Source organism: Pseudochaenichthys georgianus, chromosome 10 (assembly GCF_902827115.2).
Source record: "Pseudochaenichthys georgianus chromosome 10, fPseGeo1.2, whole genome shotgun sequence".
NCBI lineage: Eukaryota > Metazoa > Chordata > Actinopteri > Perciformes > Channichthyidae > Pseudochaenichthys > Pseudochaenichthys georgianus.
The window spans coordinates 20,814,030-20,832,946 of record NC_047512.1 but is presented as its reverse complement, the minus strand read 5'-3'; the positions used below and the strand labels follow the sequence as shown (position 1 = coordinate 20,832,946).

The window sequence follows — 18,917 nt, the reverse complement described above, 5'->3', positions numbered from 1 at the left end:
ATTTGATTAATTGTTCAGGTTAAATATTATCTTGATTCAGTTCAGCAATTTGTTTGAATACAATATTTATTTTCTTATTTTACTTTTACACATATTTTGATATTTGAATCCTTATTTTTTTTAGTTGCAGATTTTACGCTTTCAGATTCAAAACATTATTTTTGTTAGTTTCAAATCTTGTTTTTTTAGGTTTCACATTTGTTTTCGCCTTCAGATGGTTTTTCACTTTCAGATATTTTTTTTCGCTTTCAAACTTGAATCCTGATGTTGCTTGGGGGGCGGGGCTTACCAAAGAGTAGTTTGTCATCCTTAGTGACAGCCCTCCCTCTGTCATGTTGCCTTCATGGATGTTAGGTATAGCGCGAGAAATATAACTCAATACATACATTTGAAAACAAGTTGTTTAGTGTGACAGAAAATGGTTAGTTGTCCCCATACTATGATTGTCGAGATATTTGAACATGTTTTATTTACACATTTAGATTGTAGTTGAATCAATAGATTATTTAACTATGGCTACATAATATATCGCTTGTATTGAAGTTATTTCCCCAGCTTTCCATCTCTCCCCTCTCACAACACATGGTGTGCAGTTTTGTTATTTGAACTCAATGGGCCGCTGTTGCCTAGTCTGTTGCAGTTGTAGTTTATTTAAAGCAGTACCGCCTTTTCATTTCGATGTGTTCGAGAGAGAGGGCAGTCGCAGACCGCAGTGTCTTCCGGAGCCGTTAAACACGGCTTAGAAAAAATACTTAATATTTCCGCTTCAAATTTGAGGACAGATTTTGCTTCATATTTTTATTTGAATGCTCGTTCACCTTTCTGACGGATTTACGAGTTTGTTCTTCCTTTTTCTGAGATAATCTTAAACAATGAGACGGCAAGTACTGTTGTTTATTACGATCCTCTCTCTTGGTTCAGTCTTCGGGCAGGTCAGCTACTCTGTACCGGAGGAGATGGCGAAAGGCTCTTTGGTTGGAAATATAGCTCTGGATTTGGGTTTGGACTCTAAACGCTTGAGGTTGGGCAACGCTCGTGTTTATTCTGGTGATAGCAGAGAATACATGGAGCTGAACAGCGAGAGAGGAGTCCTCCTTATTAAAGAGAAAATAGACAGAGAGGCGTTGTGCGGTGATACGACACCATGTGCTGTGCATTTCCAAATTGTCTTAGAGAATCCTATGGAATTTTACAGTGTAACAGTTGAAATTACTGATATTAACGATAATGCACCAACCTTTGAAAAAGACGAAATCAAATTCATAATCAGTGAATCTGCAGTCGTCGGTGCAAAATTTGATTTAGAAAGAGCAGTTGATTTGGATGTAGGTATAAATAGTCTTCAAAGATACGTACTTAAGCCAAGCGATAATTTTCTACTCAAACTGCACAACCAAGCCGACGGTACAAAGAATGTTGAGATGGTCTTACAAAAACCTCTAGACAGAGAGAAAAATGAGTTAATTTCTTTGGCTCTGACGGCTGTAGACGGAGGAGAACCACAGATGTCAGGGACAATGCAGATTCTCATCACAGTGTTAGATGTAAATGACAATGCACCTGTTTTTACGCACCCAATTTACAAAGGCTCTGTAGCTGAAAATGCTGCGAAAGGCACGATCGTGAACACGGTCAGTGCGTCAGATGCTGATCATGGATTAAATGGAAAAATAACGTATTCTATCACAAACACTTTAGATGACGTCAGACATATGTTTGATATAAATGAGCACAGCGGTGAGGTTAAGTTGATTGGACTTTTGGATTATGAAAAGAAACGAACTTTCCAGATCAATGTACGGGGAAGAGATAACGGGGGGCTTACTGATTCTTGCAAAGTGATAGTCGATGTAGTCGATATAAATGACAATGAGCCAACGATCAAAATCATGTCTAAATCTACTATTATATCAGAGAGCGCAAACCCCAAAACAGTCGTTACAATGATCAACATCCAAGACCCAGACTCGGGTGAAAATGGTAGAGTTCAGTGTTTTATAAATGAAAATATTCCTTTTGAATTGAAATCAACTTCAAATAATTTCTATAGTTTAATGACAGATAGTGATTTAGACAGAGAGACATCTTCTCAGTATAATATCACAGTGACCTGCTCTGATGAGGGAGTGCCCTCCCTCTCCAGCAGCGTCACTCTCACCTTGCAGATCTCTGATGTGAATGATAACGCTCCTGTCTTTGAGAGCAGCTCATATGAGGCCTACATTGTAGAAAACAACACACCAGGCCTCTCTGTGTTCACAGTGAGAGCCAGAGACGCTGACTGGAACCAGAATGCCCGTGTTTCTTACATCCTGGAGGACTCCTCTGTTAACGGAGTGCCAGTCTCCTCATACGTGTCAGTTAGTGCTGATAGTGGAGTCATCCATGCAGTGCGCTCTTTTGACTACGAGCAGATCAAAGACTTCCACTTCCGGGTCAAAGCTCAGGATGGAGGCTCTCCTCCACTCAGTAGCAACGTGACTGTGAAAATACTGATCCAGGACCAGAACGACAACCCTCCTCAGGTCCTGTACCCAGTCCAGACTGGTGGCTCTCTGGTGGCTGAGATGGTGCCTCGTTCAGCAGATGTGGGCTATCTGGTCACTAAAGTGGTGGCTGTTGATGTGGACTCTGGACAGAATGCCTGGCTCTCCTATAAACTGCAGAAAGCCACAGACAGGGCGCTGTTTGAAGTGGGCTTACAGAATGGAGAAATAAGGACTATCCGCCAGGTGACTGATAAAGATGCTGTGAAACAAAGACTGTCTGTTATAGTGGAGGACAACGGGCAGCCCTCTCGTTCAGCTGCAGTCATTGTTAACGTGGTGGTGGCTGACAGCTTCCCGGAAGTGCTGTCTGAGTTCACTGACTTTACACAGGACAAGGAGTACAATGACAACCTGACTTTTTACTTAGTGCTGGCTCTGGCTGTAGTGTCCTTCCTCTTCATCACGTGTTTAGTGGTTATTATATCAGTGAAGATCTACAGGTGGAGACAGTCTCGCATCATGTGTCACTCCAATCTCCCTGTGATTCCTTATTATCCTCCACGTTACTCAGACACTTTGGGGACAGGGACTCTCCAACACGTGTACAACTACGAGGTGTGCAGGACGACTGACTCCAGAAAGAGTGACTGTAAGTTCGGCGGAGCAGGTAGTCAGAACGTGCTGATAATGGACCCCAGTTCTACAGGGACGATGCAGCGGATACAGAGTGAAAAGAGCATCCTGGATGAACCTGACTCTCCTCTAGAGGTTAGAATTGGCTTGTTATCTGTTGCTTGGTTAAAGACATGCTTTGAATCATTTGTCTCTTATGTTCAGCACCTTGGAGAGCAATGTCATTGTATATTCAAAACCTTTATATAAGTTACATTCCCCGTGTTTTTTTAAATGGTTATTTACTACTTTGTAATCACTAACATTTGCATTTCAAATTTCCTGTTTAGAATATTGTATTAATTGGGTAACTGCAGTATCAAACAAAACTTTCAACTAACAGGAGAGTTATTATCCGTGTTATTGTGGCGGGGTCGTTTTTAAAGGCAGAGCCACCCAAATACTAAAATGCCTGACAACGCCACCTGGGGAGTTTCGCCGCAGGAGATATTTAATGTACACCTCAGAACTAAGAAGGCTCTACAAGTGTGTGACTGACACAAGACAGAGACGTGGTTCAATTATAATGAAACAGTTTAACAGTTTATTTCATTATGTCAATCACATGTATTTGTTTATTCTTGGTAAAAACACTTTATATAGAAAATGACTCAAATCAATGAGGGGAAAAGGGGAGTGGGCAGGTGCCAGCCGGGGGAGGCAGTCTAACAGGCTGTGTCCCACTTACCCACCACCGGTGCTCACTGCAAACCAAAACTCACTACAAAGTGTCCCAGTGCTCCTATATACAAGCCGTGAAGGGAATTAGACTGTGGGCCTAGCCTCCACCACAGCTGGCTCCAACTCCACTACAAGGGACAAAGAAACAACAAATGAGTATAAAGCAGAACAAACAAGTATCCAGTTGGTCCAAACGAGCAAACAGTCGAATACACTAAAATCCTAAATATGAGACAGCAAAACTAAATTCAAACAAAACCTAACTATAGCAAACCAGCAGCTGCACCAGGAAGAACACATTGTACATTAGATTACAATACAAAAGTACACATTTACATATTTTTACTTAGGTAATTGTAAACTTACCACTCAGTATGATTAATACTAAAGTACTAAGGACCAACACACATCTCTCCAGGTTAACAGGACTTCAGGCATCACATTTGGCCAAAGGAACACCAGGTAGACCAGGATACACACTCACAGTATATTAATGTAGTTCAGTGCTGAGATAAGATGCACATGAGTAATATTAAGCTGTTGATCAAACATGACATCCAGTATCTGACAATGTACCTATCCTAAGGGGGCCATGTGGCAACAGGCAGACAGCAAACGAAACAAAGGTTGCCATCATGCCACAGGTGCATTAAATACCAATGAGTTAATTAGGGGTTGGCTCTGGGGGAGGAGTTGACCTACTTTAGGTGATGGTGAGTTCAGGGGTAGAGATGAGTGTGGGAAAGTTACCTGAACCCAGTGTTCCTGCTACACTATGTTTTATTCTAAATCGGTACATATCAGTTTATTATGAACATTTTACATGCACTTGTACTTTATGAACTCAGAGTGCCGCTGTTGGCCAGCCTGTATTGGATTTACCGCAGACCCAACGTACCTCCCACCATGTCTTTATTTTATAGAGAGAAAGAGGCAGAATCAAAGCACACGTCCGACTACACGGGAGATACAGAACAGGAAATATGTACCACGTTGGGGATATGCTTTGATATTCCGCGTCGACTGAGAAAATTGGAGTGCAAACATCTTGGTTTACACTGGAATAACGTTAGGCAGAACAATGGGAGGGCAAGTACTGTTGTTTTTCTCGCTCCTCTCTCTCGGATCGGCGTTCGGACAGGTCAGCTACTCAATTCCCGAGGAAATGCCAAAAGGTTCTCTCGTGGGCAACATGGCAAGGGATTTTGGCCTGGATGTTAAGAGACTAAAATCGGGTAAAGCTCGCATTTTTACTCGAGACAGTGACGGATATATTGAGCTGAATAACGAAAGAGGAGTCCTCCTAATCAAAGACAGGATAGACAGAGAGGCGTTGTGTGGACAGACGACGCCTTGCGCTTTGCATTTTAAGATCATATTAGAGAATCCGATGGAATTTTTAAGTGTAACTATTGAGATCACAGATATTAATGATAACCCCCCATCCTTTGAAAAGAGCAACGTGAAATTCAAAATAAGCGAATCCGCTGTTAGTGGGTCTAAATTCATATTAGATCGGGCAGTTGATTCTGATGTAGGCTCGAATGGATTGCAAACATATAAACTTGAACCGGCGGACAATTTTGTTGTTAGACTGCACGAACAAGCAGATGGGACGAAAAATGTCGAAATGGTATTAGACAAGCCTCTTGACAGAGAAAAAAAGGAGCACCTCTCGTTAGTTCTGACTGCTGTAGACGGAGGAGAGCCGCAGATGACAGGAACAATGCAGATTCTCATCACTGTTTTAGACGTGAATGACAATGCCCCTGTCTTTACGCAACCTATTTATAAAGCCTCTATAAAAGAAAATGCACCAGTAGGAACAGTTGTAGTGACAGTTACTGCGACAGATTCAGATCAGGGATCTAATGGAAGAATAACGTATTCAATTTCGAGTATTTTAGATCATGCCCGTGGGTTATTTGAAGTAAATGATGCAAGTGGTGAAATTCGGCTAAAAGGAAATGTTGACTATGAAAAAGCTCGAACATTTCAGATAAACATTCGGGCAAGTGATGATGGGGGACTAGTTGACTCGTGTAAAGTGATGATTGAAGTTATTGACATAAATGACAATAAACCCGATATCCATATATTGTCAAAATCAAACGTGATATCAGAAGATGCCGTAGCCGGTACTGTTGTGACAATGATAAATATTGAGGACACGGATTCGGGTGAAAATGGCAACGTACACTGCAGTATAAATAATGATATTCCTTTTGTAATGAAGTCTTCAACCAATGATTTCTACACTTTAGTTACAGATAGTGATCTGGATAGGGAGACAGACTCTGAGTATAATATAACAGTGACCTGCTCTGATGAGGGAGTGCCCTCCCTCTCCAGCAGCGTCACTCTCACCTTGCAGATCTCTGATGTGAATGATAACGCTCCTGTCTTTGAGAGCAGCTCATATGAGGCCTACATTGTAGAAAACAACACACCAGGCCTCTCTGTGTTCACAGTGAGAGCCAGAGACGCTGACTGGAACCAGAATGCCCGTGTTTCTTACATCCTGGAGGACTCCTCTGTTAACGGAGTGCCAGTCTCCTCTTACGTGTCCGTTAGTGCTGATAGTGGAGTCATCCATGCAGTGCGCTCTTTTGACTACGAGCAGATCAAAGACTTCCACTTCCGGGTCAAAGCTCAGGATGGAGGCTCTCCTCCACTCAGTAGCAACGTGACTGTGAAAATACTGATCCAGGACCAGAACGACAACCCTCCTCAGGTCCTGTACCCAGTCCAGACTGGTGGCTCTCTGGTGGCTGAGATGGTGCCTCGTTCAGCAGATGTGGGCTATATGGTCACTAAAGTGGTGGCTGTTGATGTGGACTCTGGACAGAATGCCTGGCTCTCCTATAAACTGCAGAAAGCCACAGACAGGGCGCTGTTTGAAGTGGGCTTACAGAATGGAGAAATAAGGACTATCCGCCAGGTGACTGATAAAGATGCTGTGAAACAAAGACTGTCTGTTATAGTGGAGGACAACGGGCAGCCCTCTCGTTCAGCTGCAGTCATTGTTAACGTGGTGGTGGCTGACAGCTTCCCGGAAGTGCTGTCTGAGTTCACTGACTTTACACAGGACAAGGAGTACAATGACAACCTGACTTTTTACTTAGTGCTGGCTCTGGCTGTAGTGTCCTTCCTCTTCATCACGTGTTTAGTGGTTATTATATCAGTGAAGATCTACAGGTGGAGACAGTCTCGCATCATGTGTCACTCCAATCTCCCTGTGATTCCTTATTATCCTCCACGTTACTCAGACACTTTGGGGACAGGGACTCTCCAACACGTGTACAACTACGAGGTGTGCAGGACGACTGACTCCAGAAAGAGTGACTGTAAGTTCGGCGGAGCAGGTAGTCAGAACGTGCTGATAATGGACCCCAGTTCTACAGGGACGATGCAGCGGATACAGAGTGAAAAGAGCATCCTGGATGAACCTGACTCTCCTCTAGAGGTTAGAAAATGCTAGAAATTGGTTCCTTCGTTGATGCTTTAAATCACTCTCATCTTATTTTCAGCACTTTTGAAAGTAATGTGATTTAATGTGTTTTTTCTTACGTTTCCCGTGTCCGTTTAAATGGCTATTACACTCATACAATCAAATGGCCAGTGCCATGGACAGAGAAATAATTCTCATGATAATATATGTTCTTTATGCTTTCTGTATTTCTGTCTAGTTTATACAAGTAAAAGGATAGTCATACTTATCATGCAGCTTTTTCTGTAGTTTCCTTTCACGTCCCTAAGTGCCGCTGTTGGTTAGTGTGAGAACATTGAGGCTATTTTCCTCATTGAAGTCCTTCCTTGTTCTTGCAGCTCTATTTCAATCGGACGGAGAAAACCACTCGGCCACATGAGCTCATACAAATATCTTTTAGCCGGATTTCTACGCGGTTGTTTGTTTTTAATATTCGGATTTTGGAAAGGCTCTCCTCAAGATGGGAGTCATTTGTTGTGTGGGCGGAAAAAATACGTTTTCTTGGTGGCCGCTGCTTCTCTGCATTTGTGTCGCAGAAATTGCTCTCGGGCAGGTCCGTTATTCTTTACCTGAAGAAATGGCGACGGGCTCTGTGGTCGGAAATATCATTCAGGACCTAGGCTTGGATATTAAACGGCTTAAATCCGGGCGGGCTCGGATATTTACCGAGGATGGCAGTGAGTACATTGGTCTGAATGCAGATAAGGGAACTCTCGTAGTGGCTAAAAGGATAGACAGAGAAGAATTGTGCAAGCAAGTTTCTCCCTGCTCTCTTCATTTCCAAATCATCTTTGAAAATCCAATGGAGTTGCATAGGATTGATGTAGAGATTACAGATATTAATGATAATGCTCCGTTCTTTTCGAAAAAGGAATACAATTTCCAGATTAGTGAATCCGCCTCACCAGGGGCTCGCTATTCACTTGAGAGTGCAAAAGATCCCGATGTAGCGCATAACACTCTTCAAACATACAAACTCAACCCTACAGATCATTTCAAATTGAATATTGTTTCTCGACCTGATGGGACGAAATATATTGAAATGGTTCTTCAAACGTCGCTTGACAGAGAGAAACAAGAAGATCATAAATTAACGTTGACAGCATTTGACGGTGGTAATCCTCAGAAATCGGGATCTGTAAAAATTAATGTCGTTGTTTTGGATGCTAATGACAATGCACCAGTATTCACACAGTCTGTTTACAGAGTTACAGTTCCTGAAAACGCTTCTAGGGGCACTGTTATTTTAAAAGTCAGTGCCACTGATAACGATAAAGGAGCAAACGATGAGGTCGTGTATTTGTTTTCCCATCATACCGATAGTGCATCATCCCTGTTTAATATTGACCCCCATACCGGAGAAATGACTGTAAATGGTGTGTTAGATTATGAAGAAGCTAAACGTTATGAAATTGATATTGAAGCTACAGACAAGGGAGGGTTGGCAGACACAAGCAAGGTGCTAATTGAGGTGACCGACCTAAATGATAATGCCCCTGTCATAAGCATAATTTCCCTTTTCAATCCCATACCAGAGGATTCGGCTCCAGATACTGTGATAGCAATGCTAAATATCAAAGACTTGGACTCAGACAAAAATGGCAAAATAAAGTGTTTTATTAGCAAAGATTTACCTTTCAAAATCAAGTCTTCATCGGCTAATTTTTATAGCCTGATGTCTGACGATGTTTTAGATCGTGAAGCTGTGCCGGAATATAACATAACAATTACAGCAATGGATGAGGGCTCACCGCCTTTTTCTACAAACAAGACCATTAATTTAAAAATATCAGACGTTAATGACAACCCCCCAATGTTCACAAAATTATTAAGCACCGCTTTCATCACTGAAAATAATTCACCTGGCATGTCAATCCACTTTATCAAAGCCAGTGACAAAGACTCAGGGAACAATGCCCGCATTTCCTACTTCCTCGAGGAAAGCCAATTGAATGGGTTGTCGGCCTCCGCTTATTTTTCAGTGAATGCAGAGAGTGGAGAGATACTTGCCGTGCGTTCCTTCGACTATGAGCAGACCAAAGAGTTTAATATTCGCGTCAAAGCACAGGATGGAGGCTCTCCTCCACTGAGTAGCAACGTGACTGTGAACATACAGATCCAGGACCAGAACGACAACCCTCCTCAGGTCCTGTACCCAGTCCAGACTGCTGGCTCTCTGGTGGCTGAGATGGTGCCTCGTTCAGCAGATGTGGGCTATCTGGTCACTAAAGTGGTGGCTGTTGATGTGGACTCTGGACAGAATGCCTGGCTCTCCTATAAACTGCAGAAAGCCACAGACAGGGCGCTGTTTGAAGTGGGCTTACAGAATGGAGAAATAAGGACTATCCGCCAGGTGACTGATAAAGATGCTGTGAAACAAAGACTGTCTGTTATAGTGGAGGACAACGGGCAGCCCTCTCGTTCAGCTGCAGTCATTGTTAACGTGGTGGTGGCTGACAGCTTCCCGGAAGTGCTGTCTGAGTTCACTGACTTTACACAGGACAAGGAGTACAATGACAACCTGACTTTTTACTTAGTGCTGGCTCTGGCTGTAGTGTCCTTCCTCTTCATCACGTGTTTGGTGGTTATTATATCAGTGAAGATCTACAGGTGGAGACGCGAGCAAGTGGTTTACAAATCTGGTGGGAATCTTCCCGTTATTCCGTATTACCCGCCCCTTTACGCAGACGTAGGAGGTACCGGTACGTTGAAGCAGGCACTCAGTTACGAGGTGTATGGAACTACTGACTCCCGGATGAGTGACATGAAGTGCTCCCGACCCTTCAGTCAGAGCACTCTGACTGTTGACCATAGTGCTACCAGGACAGTGCCAAGGCAGGTACCTGAGTCAGAGAATATGCTCACAGAGGTGAGATCAAGCCCTTCCTTGTTTCATTTGAACCCTTGATCCTTGTGATTTGTGTTTTATATCTTTCTTATTGCTTTTATTGGTATTTCAGTTCAGTCCACTACACTACTTGGTACTGTACCCACTTTTAGTACGCCCTGAAAGCTTTGCTTTGCATATACCAATTTATATTCAACAACTTTAATATTTATGTATCTCACAACTGATCTTGTGGCTGGATTGGACATGCTCTTGATATAAAATAGTGTCAGGAATAGTGTGAATATTGATATTTGATTCTATATTGAACAATGGTTTATCTGTCTTTGTTGTGTCAAGTATAAACATTGGAGAGTTTATACTTCCTCGTTTTAGGCCCTTAAACTTCTATATTGACCAAATGATGCCCCCCAAAACAATGACAAAAATACTCAATAAAACAACTAATATTTGTTGGATATGCTGAACCCATTTGTGGGTATAAAAATACTCAATGGACATATACTCAAACACTGTTGTTGACATTGCTTTATTTAGAGGCTTAACCTGGGCTATTGTTTTAAGGTACACTGTGTCAGATACTTTGTTAGTTGTGTTTCACAATTACACTATTTCCTCCATGAAGTATTTCTTGTGGCATTTCTCACATTAATCCCATTCATTCTTATTCCTATTGATTCATAAAACATATAGTTATAGCAATTAGCTGCAACATCTGGCACTGAAGCCTGATTTTATTTGCAAATAATTCAGTTACCTATTTAGATATTCTTTTACTGCCTTTTTACTTAATGCATGTGTGAGAGAACCAACCAGGTCCGGGTTGGAGAGAACGTTATAGAAGATACGATCAGAGGAGATGCTTGGCTTCATCACTGTTAAAGGATTGCTTCATATTGCTTCTGCTTCTGCTAACACACAACCACACAGTGCACTACTTCTTCAGTGACCTAGTTCCCCCAATAACAGTGTTTAGCCATGAGCATAAGACTACACAGAGAAACATGTCTGGAATAGATGCAAGCACACACCAATAAAGCAAGAATAATACAAATGAATGTTAAATAAATGAAATAAGTGAAACAATAATATTGATTGAATAATATTTACAACGTCTAAACTGTGGTATAAGGGAGGAGGAAATGGTCACTAATGGTGCTGGGCAGATTGAGAAAAGCAGTGTGATGGAGAGGAAGAGAGAGGCAGCGGGGGAGGGGAAGAGGCACGTGGTAACCGGCACAGTCTCCAACATCACTGTGCAGCATTTGTGTTAGTGATGTACGGCAGCCATTTTGATCTGCAGCCCTCTTTGTCTAATGGGATACAGGGTTCAGGAAAGCATTAGGTGTAAAATAGCTACATATACTGACTGCCTGTAAAAGACACAGACGGTTTGAGATATTTCTTCAAAATATAGAGGAATAATTAGTCGAGAGAGAGAGAGAGAGAGAGAGAGAGAGAAAAAAAAAGACAAAAAGAAAGAGAGATCTACATTATATAACAAGTGATAGGGGGATGTTAGAAAATAGAAAAAGAGGCTGGATGTGTCTGAAAAGAAGCACATAATGGTGAAGGAAAAATTACATCATTTATTCAAAAATATATCTGTCCACAAAATCAGCTTCATCCAGATTGATATGCAGAGTTACACTGCAGTAGACAGCTAGTTCTCTGTTCACAGTGTGAGTCTCCACATGGGACAGTTTACATTATAGGCCAAAGATGCGTGTTGTAAAAACGGACAGTGTTGTGGAGTGGTCCACATATCCCTGCAGTTGGTTGTTATTATAATGAATCCTGTGTGAAAACAATGTATAGTATATTGTACATTTAGTGCAAATGGCATTTTTTACTTCAACCCTTTTGTTTCACTTAGAAAATAGATCTTTTATTTTGGGAAACAGGCACTTAAGGAAGGAGCAGGTTAATTATGTGAACCACCATACCACTGGAAGCAGTTTGTCATCATTATCAGACCACATCTGTGTCTGCTTTACCTGCCTCAAACAGTGTTTGCACCATTTTGCTTCCTCAGGTTTGCTAATTGATGGTTTTGACTGAGTGCCATACATTCCTTTGGCCAGTGTCCCCATAGGGTGCAAAGCAAAAGGTAACATATTTATGAGCTAAATGGTTCAGCTTGTTTATGCACTGGACACCTTTAGCATATTGTTGTTTTATATTTCTCTTGTTTGTGAAAACTACCTTCGAGCTGTTATCATTGAATCAGTTTGCTGAACTTGTTTCTTACCACAAAACCATAATAACATGCAGACGCTGCTGGTTCCCACAGGACCAGGCTCTTGTTTGAGGGTCCCACGTTCCCAGCTAGGTTGTCTGGTGAGCAGCTGTGTGCCCATGCCGGAAGGGCTCATCCACACACTGTGCACCATGTGTGTCAGGGGATGTGGTTCATGTCTGTACTTAAACAACTCATTGTGTTTCTGTTTGCATGATATCCGAGATATCTGTTTAACTTTGTTCAAACGAAACAAACTATACCTTTGTATACTGAGTGTGGTATCAACAGAAAAAATGAAACATACATAAATAGCTCAAGTGCATAATGCTCTCTCCATGTGATGAGTGTTGTTGCCTGTCCCTCTGGAACTGTTGTTTTGTTGAGTTATGCGAAAGGACACATTTAAACTCAAACAGAATAGGGCCAAGCAGTTAGAGAGCACAGTGAAAGGACAATGTCTTTCACTGTAAGGGAGGCAGGTAAAACAGTACCACCAAAAGTCAAATATACCTTTACAGGCATTATTAGTAAAGAACATATATTATATATATTGTATGTAACAATCATTAATACATATCTTTGTCAACCATGTACAAATGGCAAAAGTATTGATATCAGTTTGACTGTGTTTCTCTCAGGCATTCAATGATGGCAGGACAAAAGCTCATCTGTGCACAGTGCATCTACAAGGAAGCTGAAGTGAATGCAAGCAAGTGCACGTGTACTATAACACCTGTCTTTGCATGAGGGCATGTATATTGAACACTCATTAGATGTTATGTTTGGATGTGTGTTGAAGTCACAGAGGTTAAAGTGGGGAGTTCTGCATTCACTGTGTAATATGGGGCAGTGACAACGTTATGTCAAACTCAGAAAGACTATTTCCTTTACTTAGATATTTCATATTCCCAAATATATAGAGCATGTTTGTAAATGTGTGTTTTATCCTCCTAATCCAACACACAGAGACACTTTGTGCGTTGGACGTAGGACAGAGCCTTCCACCACAACAAAGATGCACATTATAATTCTTTTGATTTGGTCAATGATATGACTTCCACATGGTTGTTATGGATTATTTGAACGTTCACATTATATTATATTCTGATTGGCGATTCAGAAAAACAATAGCAAAATAGTTGGTTTTGTTTACCGTCATCTACTCAAACATTTCAGTTAAAATGGTATCAATTTGAAGCTGAAACTTGATTGCAACTGCTCAGCAGCCATCCTTGGTTTCCAACAGTCTTTCTTTTCCTCTCAATCTCATTTTCTGCATCCTTCCCCTCCCCCTCTCCAGCTGCACCACTCTGCTGCAGAGAGAGAAAGAGACAGAGAAAGGGAGAGGTAGATTGCTAAATGTAGGACATTTAGTTCGGTCTATAAAAAGGAATTCTACACCAGAGACAGAGTCAGTGCATCCCTGTAAAGGTTGTCACATTCATGATAAGAAGAAATATGTCCTTTGAAGCATCTTTCAGTCATTTAAGAAAATATGCTTTACTATACAGCAGTCCGTAAACATGTGCTTTGTATGAACAACATATCAAATACAAAAGTGTGTGTCATGGGATGGTTTGTCTTTCTTTCATCCATCTTTCTTGTTTATCCTCTATTTTGTTTTGTAGCTCTTTTTTGCCCCCATTGCCAGCCCTTAGGAAGCATGGTGGGATGCAAGCAAGGGAGGTAGGATGTGTTACCATAGCAACAAGCTGACTCACCAGCAGGGCTGTACCATTTGTACTTGGTCCACAGGGGTTCAGTAGAGGATGCAGCCTCTGAGCAGTGATGGCTCCATGCATGTGCGTACTGGGAGGGTCGAAGACACCCCTGTGTTGGTCAAATAGGGGCAACATCCTGAGTCCTGGGGTGGCTGATGATGAAGAAAGGGGAGGGGGAGAGGGTGATGATGGCTGCTTTGGATATTTGTTCTGATGGATGCTGCCATGTTTGATTGTCTTTCCCCTGTTAAAGCATAGCATAGACATGATGCACTGATATACAGACTTAAATGAACCAATTTTGATGACATTATGGTTGTTCTATGAAAAGAACAGCAGCTTTTTTCATTTCATTGTTGCTTGACTTCCTGAATGATCAGTTGATGTTGGATGAGGCTTTTTTACCATCACTGCATGTTAAAATGTGTTCATGTGCACACAAAGCATATGACTCACTGCAGTACATCAGTAGAACACATAACAGTTGCTGCTTTGCTTTGACTAAGCAGCTTAAATCTGCTCTCACAGAGACACTCCAGCCTCCATCAGCTGTGACACACACAGGGTCACAGAGCAAAGAACCTCATTAATAAGGCATGGTGTTGTCTCGGCATCGCCTCGAGGCCCCCTGCTGTTGCTATAAGGGTAGTGGCTTTGTGCAGCAGTGCAGTATTTCTGTTGTGATTCAACCCTGCTGTCGTGTCAGAAATGTATTTGAAGTCTTCACTTTCCACAGAAATCATTGCATTTATATTTTGGTTTCATGCTGATGTGGTTTTACTGTACCAAAGTGTGTGTGTGCTTCTGTTTGAAGGGCAACGTAGTTGTTGTAGCAGTTTCTTGTGTGCAGCATTATCTAACATGGCATCTATTTAGTGAATGCAGTGGAACATTATTCACAAAACATTGCATGGACATATTTTTGGTTTAGGGAACCAAAGTGGCCTGTCTCTCTGGACCGTGTAATGTTGTTTTCTATCCACCAAGGCGGAGCTACTGCCTCTTTCTTTCCTCAACAATATCATTTGTTTGTGTCATCATAATTATCACCCCTCTTGCAAGGACAGCAATGCTAACACAAAGGACAGCAATGCTAACACAACATGTTTCTGAGAAATCTACCTCTCTCTGTCTCTCTATCTCACTCACTCACTCACTCACTGGTTGCCTATGTTTTATATAAGTGTGATACCTTTGACCCTGCTTGGATGTCTTTTCATATTCTTTCATCCATTAGGGTATTTTCCATGATCTGTTCAGTATTGTTGGAACATACAGCTCGAAATGTTATATAATTATAATAATCTATCATGCTGTTGTATGTGTTTGCTTTTTGATGTTTTAGCTGATGGATGATGAATGTTCTTAATAATAATATTATTAATATTGCAATGTTTTAATGTGTGTTATTATTATTATCCAAAACAGATACAGATCACACAACAAATTATAATTGTACACAATTGGAAGCTTTTATAGTTGATATGTGCACACAGTAGATGTGTTTGTGCACAGTCTAATCTATTATCAATCAGAATAAACATAAATTAGAGACTATGAATATCCACATGAATCACAACACCCATGTGTTGTGAGCCACATGGTAAGTATGTTGGTTTCTCTTCTTCCCAAAGCCAGACGCGCTAAGATGACCACCAGTCTAACTGACATCCTTCCTCTCTTTCATGTGCCCCTCTTGCTGCCTGCTGCTGTTCCTGTCCTCCCCCTGACTCCTGTTCAATCCTGTCTCCCCAAATAAGGTAAGAGAAAAAGTGTTCTTCTTTATGTTTACAGCCATCAAACCGTATAGTGGAACAAACAGCACTTATTGCTGATACACTGACAACTGAACAACATACTCTATTTCACCACACAGTGAATACAAACACAGAAAGCAGCAGTGATATGTTTTATGTATGCAAACATTACACATTGGCACTTTCTACCAGCGTCTGTTCATACCTCACAACACATATCATCGCTGAAGATTGCTTAATGCAGCGTTGATGGACGTACCTTGATCATGTGTGACAGTGTGTGGCTTCATGCTCAAAATATGGCGTGATGTGTTTTATGTGACTGGGTGTTGCACTGATGTTTCACATGGACATCATCTATCACTTATACTGTACAGTCATATTCTCTAGGTATTAAATGATACAATCATATTTTAAACTCTAATATCTAATCAAAGAATATTGTAAATCAGCTTTTTATATCCTTTGTACATACCCTCTATTTCAGGTGCAGAAGTACTTCACATTTGAGAGAGGCTGGACAGCTAACAGGCGTATATGGTTGAGGGACGTATGAGCAGGGAACCAGCTGTTAAAGTACTAAAGCCAGAATGAATTGTCAGTCATTATTGTTTTAATGCCAGATTTTTGTATTTTGTTTTACCATGCGGTTGTTGTGCTCCATACCTCGATCCACTTGATGTAGTTGATTGTTAAACATAACATGGTTACGCATAAGATAGTTAAGGTATTAAAGTCATTTAATAATATAGTGGAGTGAAGAAGATAAATAAGGTACAATGTAACAAGCAACCACGCAGACACGATGCACTCTGTGACAGAGTGCATCGTGTCGGCTTGTCCTCTCAACATGCCAACATATTAGAGGAAGTTGACTCTCACTCAGATGGATGGATATCAGTTAAATAAAAAGCATAGTATTCATTGGACTCTGGTCATTCTTTAAAGAGAGCAGCCAAGAATATTAAAACCTCAGGTTCACTTCTCCAGTACTTATCCTCCTTTCATATTGTTTAGTGTTTAGACACTCAGTTGCAAGTGTACAGTCCTGCAATGCATCCTACCTTCATGGTGGTTATTGTGTTCCGTTGTTGTTATGGAGATGTTCTGATTGAACTTCACTTCATGGTCATTTTGGCAGGTGCATTTTGTGCTGCAGTTACACTTATAAACATATTGTTTCATTGTATTAATCTTACTAGTATTACTATACATAGTCACTAATAAGCGCTTTGAGCACCAGGAAAAGCGCTATACATTATTATTATTATTATAATTATTATTACTAATGATATAAATGGACAAAACAATAGAAACATGTTTTACGCAATTCAACTGTATCATGCACTGGGGCCTCCAGAATGACCTAACAGTTTGATCTTAATGTTTAGATAGGTGCACCTACACTAACTGAATGTATGTGACACAGGAAGACAAATACAAGAATATATATTTGTAATGCAGACCAACACCAGACTCTACAGCTTTAAAACATACTGGTTTTAACAAAATAAACATACTGTGATTTCGGTTGTACTCATGGATAATCTTTACACATTGTTTTACACCCAACATGTTGCAGTTTATCCGATGCAAGTTAGAGTACTACATTAAATCATGCATTGAACAATGACTCTATGAAGATGGTGCTGGCTTGCAGGCACATGTTTGTAGAGAGTGCATGTCCTCCTCCATCTGTAGTGATCTGTCCGGTGTGTATGATGTCCCCCTGTCACAGGATAGGTGGATACAGAAAATGGCTTAATGGATGGATATATGAGAACAATTATCAGTAAGCTTTTGTTAATAAAAAAACATCAGGAAGTTTAAAGTGTGAATAAACTGTATGTGTGCATGTTTACCTCAGAATTACACCTTGTGTGTGTTTCCTGCTGTCTATAAGAACTGTGGAATAATATCATAGGGAATAATGGAAAAGTAGCATCACAATATTCAAGTCTTTATTAGGAAAGGTTTTGTATCATAATTGTCCCATCAATTATTATTATTATTATTATTATCATTATTATTTTTTATTTCAAAGTATTTCTGCATGGTGCTTGTCTGAATTTTGCGTACAAAATACATTTGAATAGCTCTCTGAGTCTGTGAGTCTGTGAGTATGTGGGCTGTGCAGCAGCAGCAGCATGCAGCAGCAGCAGTTGGCCGCCTGTGTGGCGCTGTCCACTCGTGTGGTGCTGAAAGCTGCTCAGGCGCTCTCCCACGCTCTCACACTGCCTCTCTAGATATCCCTCTGTCGCTCACCGCCATTAAAATAGACGATTATTGCAAATAGTTGTTTGTGTTTTTCTAATTCATTTACTTTTGTTCTTGTGGATTATTTTTTACCATACTTTCATTATATGTTATGTCAACGTGTAATGCCTAAGCCCAGCGTATGAATATTGAGTAATGCTGTTGCATAATTTTAAGAATCATTTGATTGATAATAATTGGTCTGAGAGAGAGAGAGAGAGAGAGAGAGAGAGAGAGAGAGAGAGAGAGAGAGAGAGAGAGAGAGAGAGAGAGAGAGATAGAGAGAGGAGAGAGAGAGAGAGAGAGAGCAGGAGAGAGAGAGAGAGAGAGAGAGCTGCACCATCGCCCTTTTCGTCCATACGGGTATTTCACGTGGACAGACAGAATCATTTCACTGAGGCGTGGTACAGACGACGTAAGGACGTATGGAGGCTGCATTGGCTTTCTCTGGCCACAGGTAGGCAACGAAGAGCCTTGTCAGATTCAAAGACATGTGCATGCATTCAGGTACAGGCAAGAGCATAGATGATGGATTAACACAATACATTGAATGTGTGGTCATATAAAGATCCGACATTTACTTATTTATAGAACACTGGCCTTAGGATCTTATATTTACAATGTGTATCAATAATAAATGTACTCTATAGTTTTCATATTTAAATACATTTAAAAAAAAAAATTAAACCCAGCAGAGGCAGAAATACTTCATTGGTTGTCTATAATATTTATTATGATAGCTTTGTAAAAACCAGGATGTA

The 18,917-nt window shown here is 41.0% G+C and overlaps 2 protein-coding genes across 2 annotated transcripts in view; both read left to right on the top strand.

Moving 5' to 3' along the window:
• The window catches only part of LOC117453601 (cadherin-related tumor suppressor-like), a 221,288-nt gene that overhangs the window by 152,507 nt on the left and 49,864 nt on the right, over positions 1-18,917 (top strand).
• Positions 703-7,323, top strand: LOC117453893 (protocadherin beta-16-like). Its single transcript, XM_071204675.1, has 3 exons — positions 703-1,201; positions 2,489-3,257; positions 6,079-7,323. The coding sequence occupies exons 1-3, from the start codon at positions 873-875 to the stop codon at positions 7,321-7,323; spliced, it is 2,343 nt and encodes a 780-aa protein (XP_071060776.1). The 5' UTR covers positions 703-872.

What these genes read in the sequence shown, in the direction of transcription:
- LOC117453893 (XM_071204675.1), top strand. Translation starts at nt 873, where the DNA reads ATGAGACGGCAAGTACTGTTGTTTATTACGATCCTCTCTCTTGGTTCA. An exon ending in ATGGAATTTTACAGTGTAAC is followed by an intron (nt 1,202 to 2,488) that starts AGTTGAAATTAC and finishes CGTGACTGTGAA; the next exon opens with AATACTGATCCAGGACCAGA. An exon ending in AACCTGACTCTCCTCTAGAG is followed by an intron (nt 3,258 to 6,078) that starts GTTAGAATTGGC and finishes TTTGTAATGAAG; the next exon opens with TCTTCAACCAATGATTTCTA.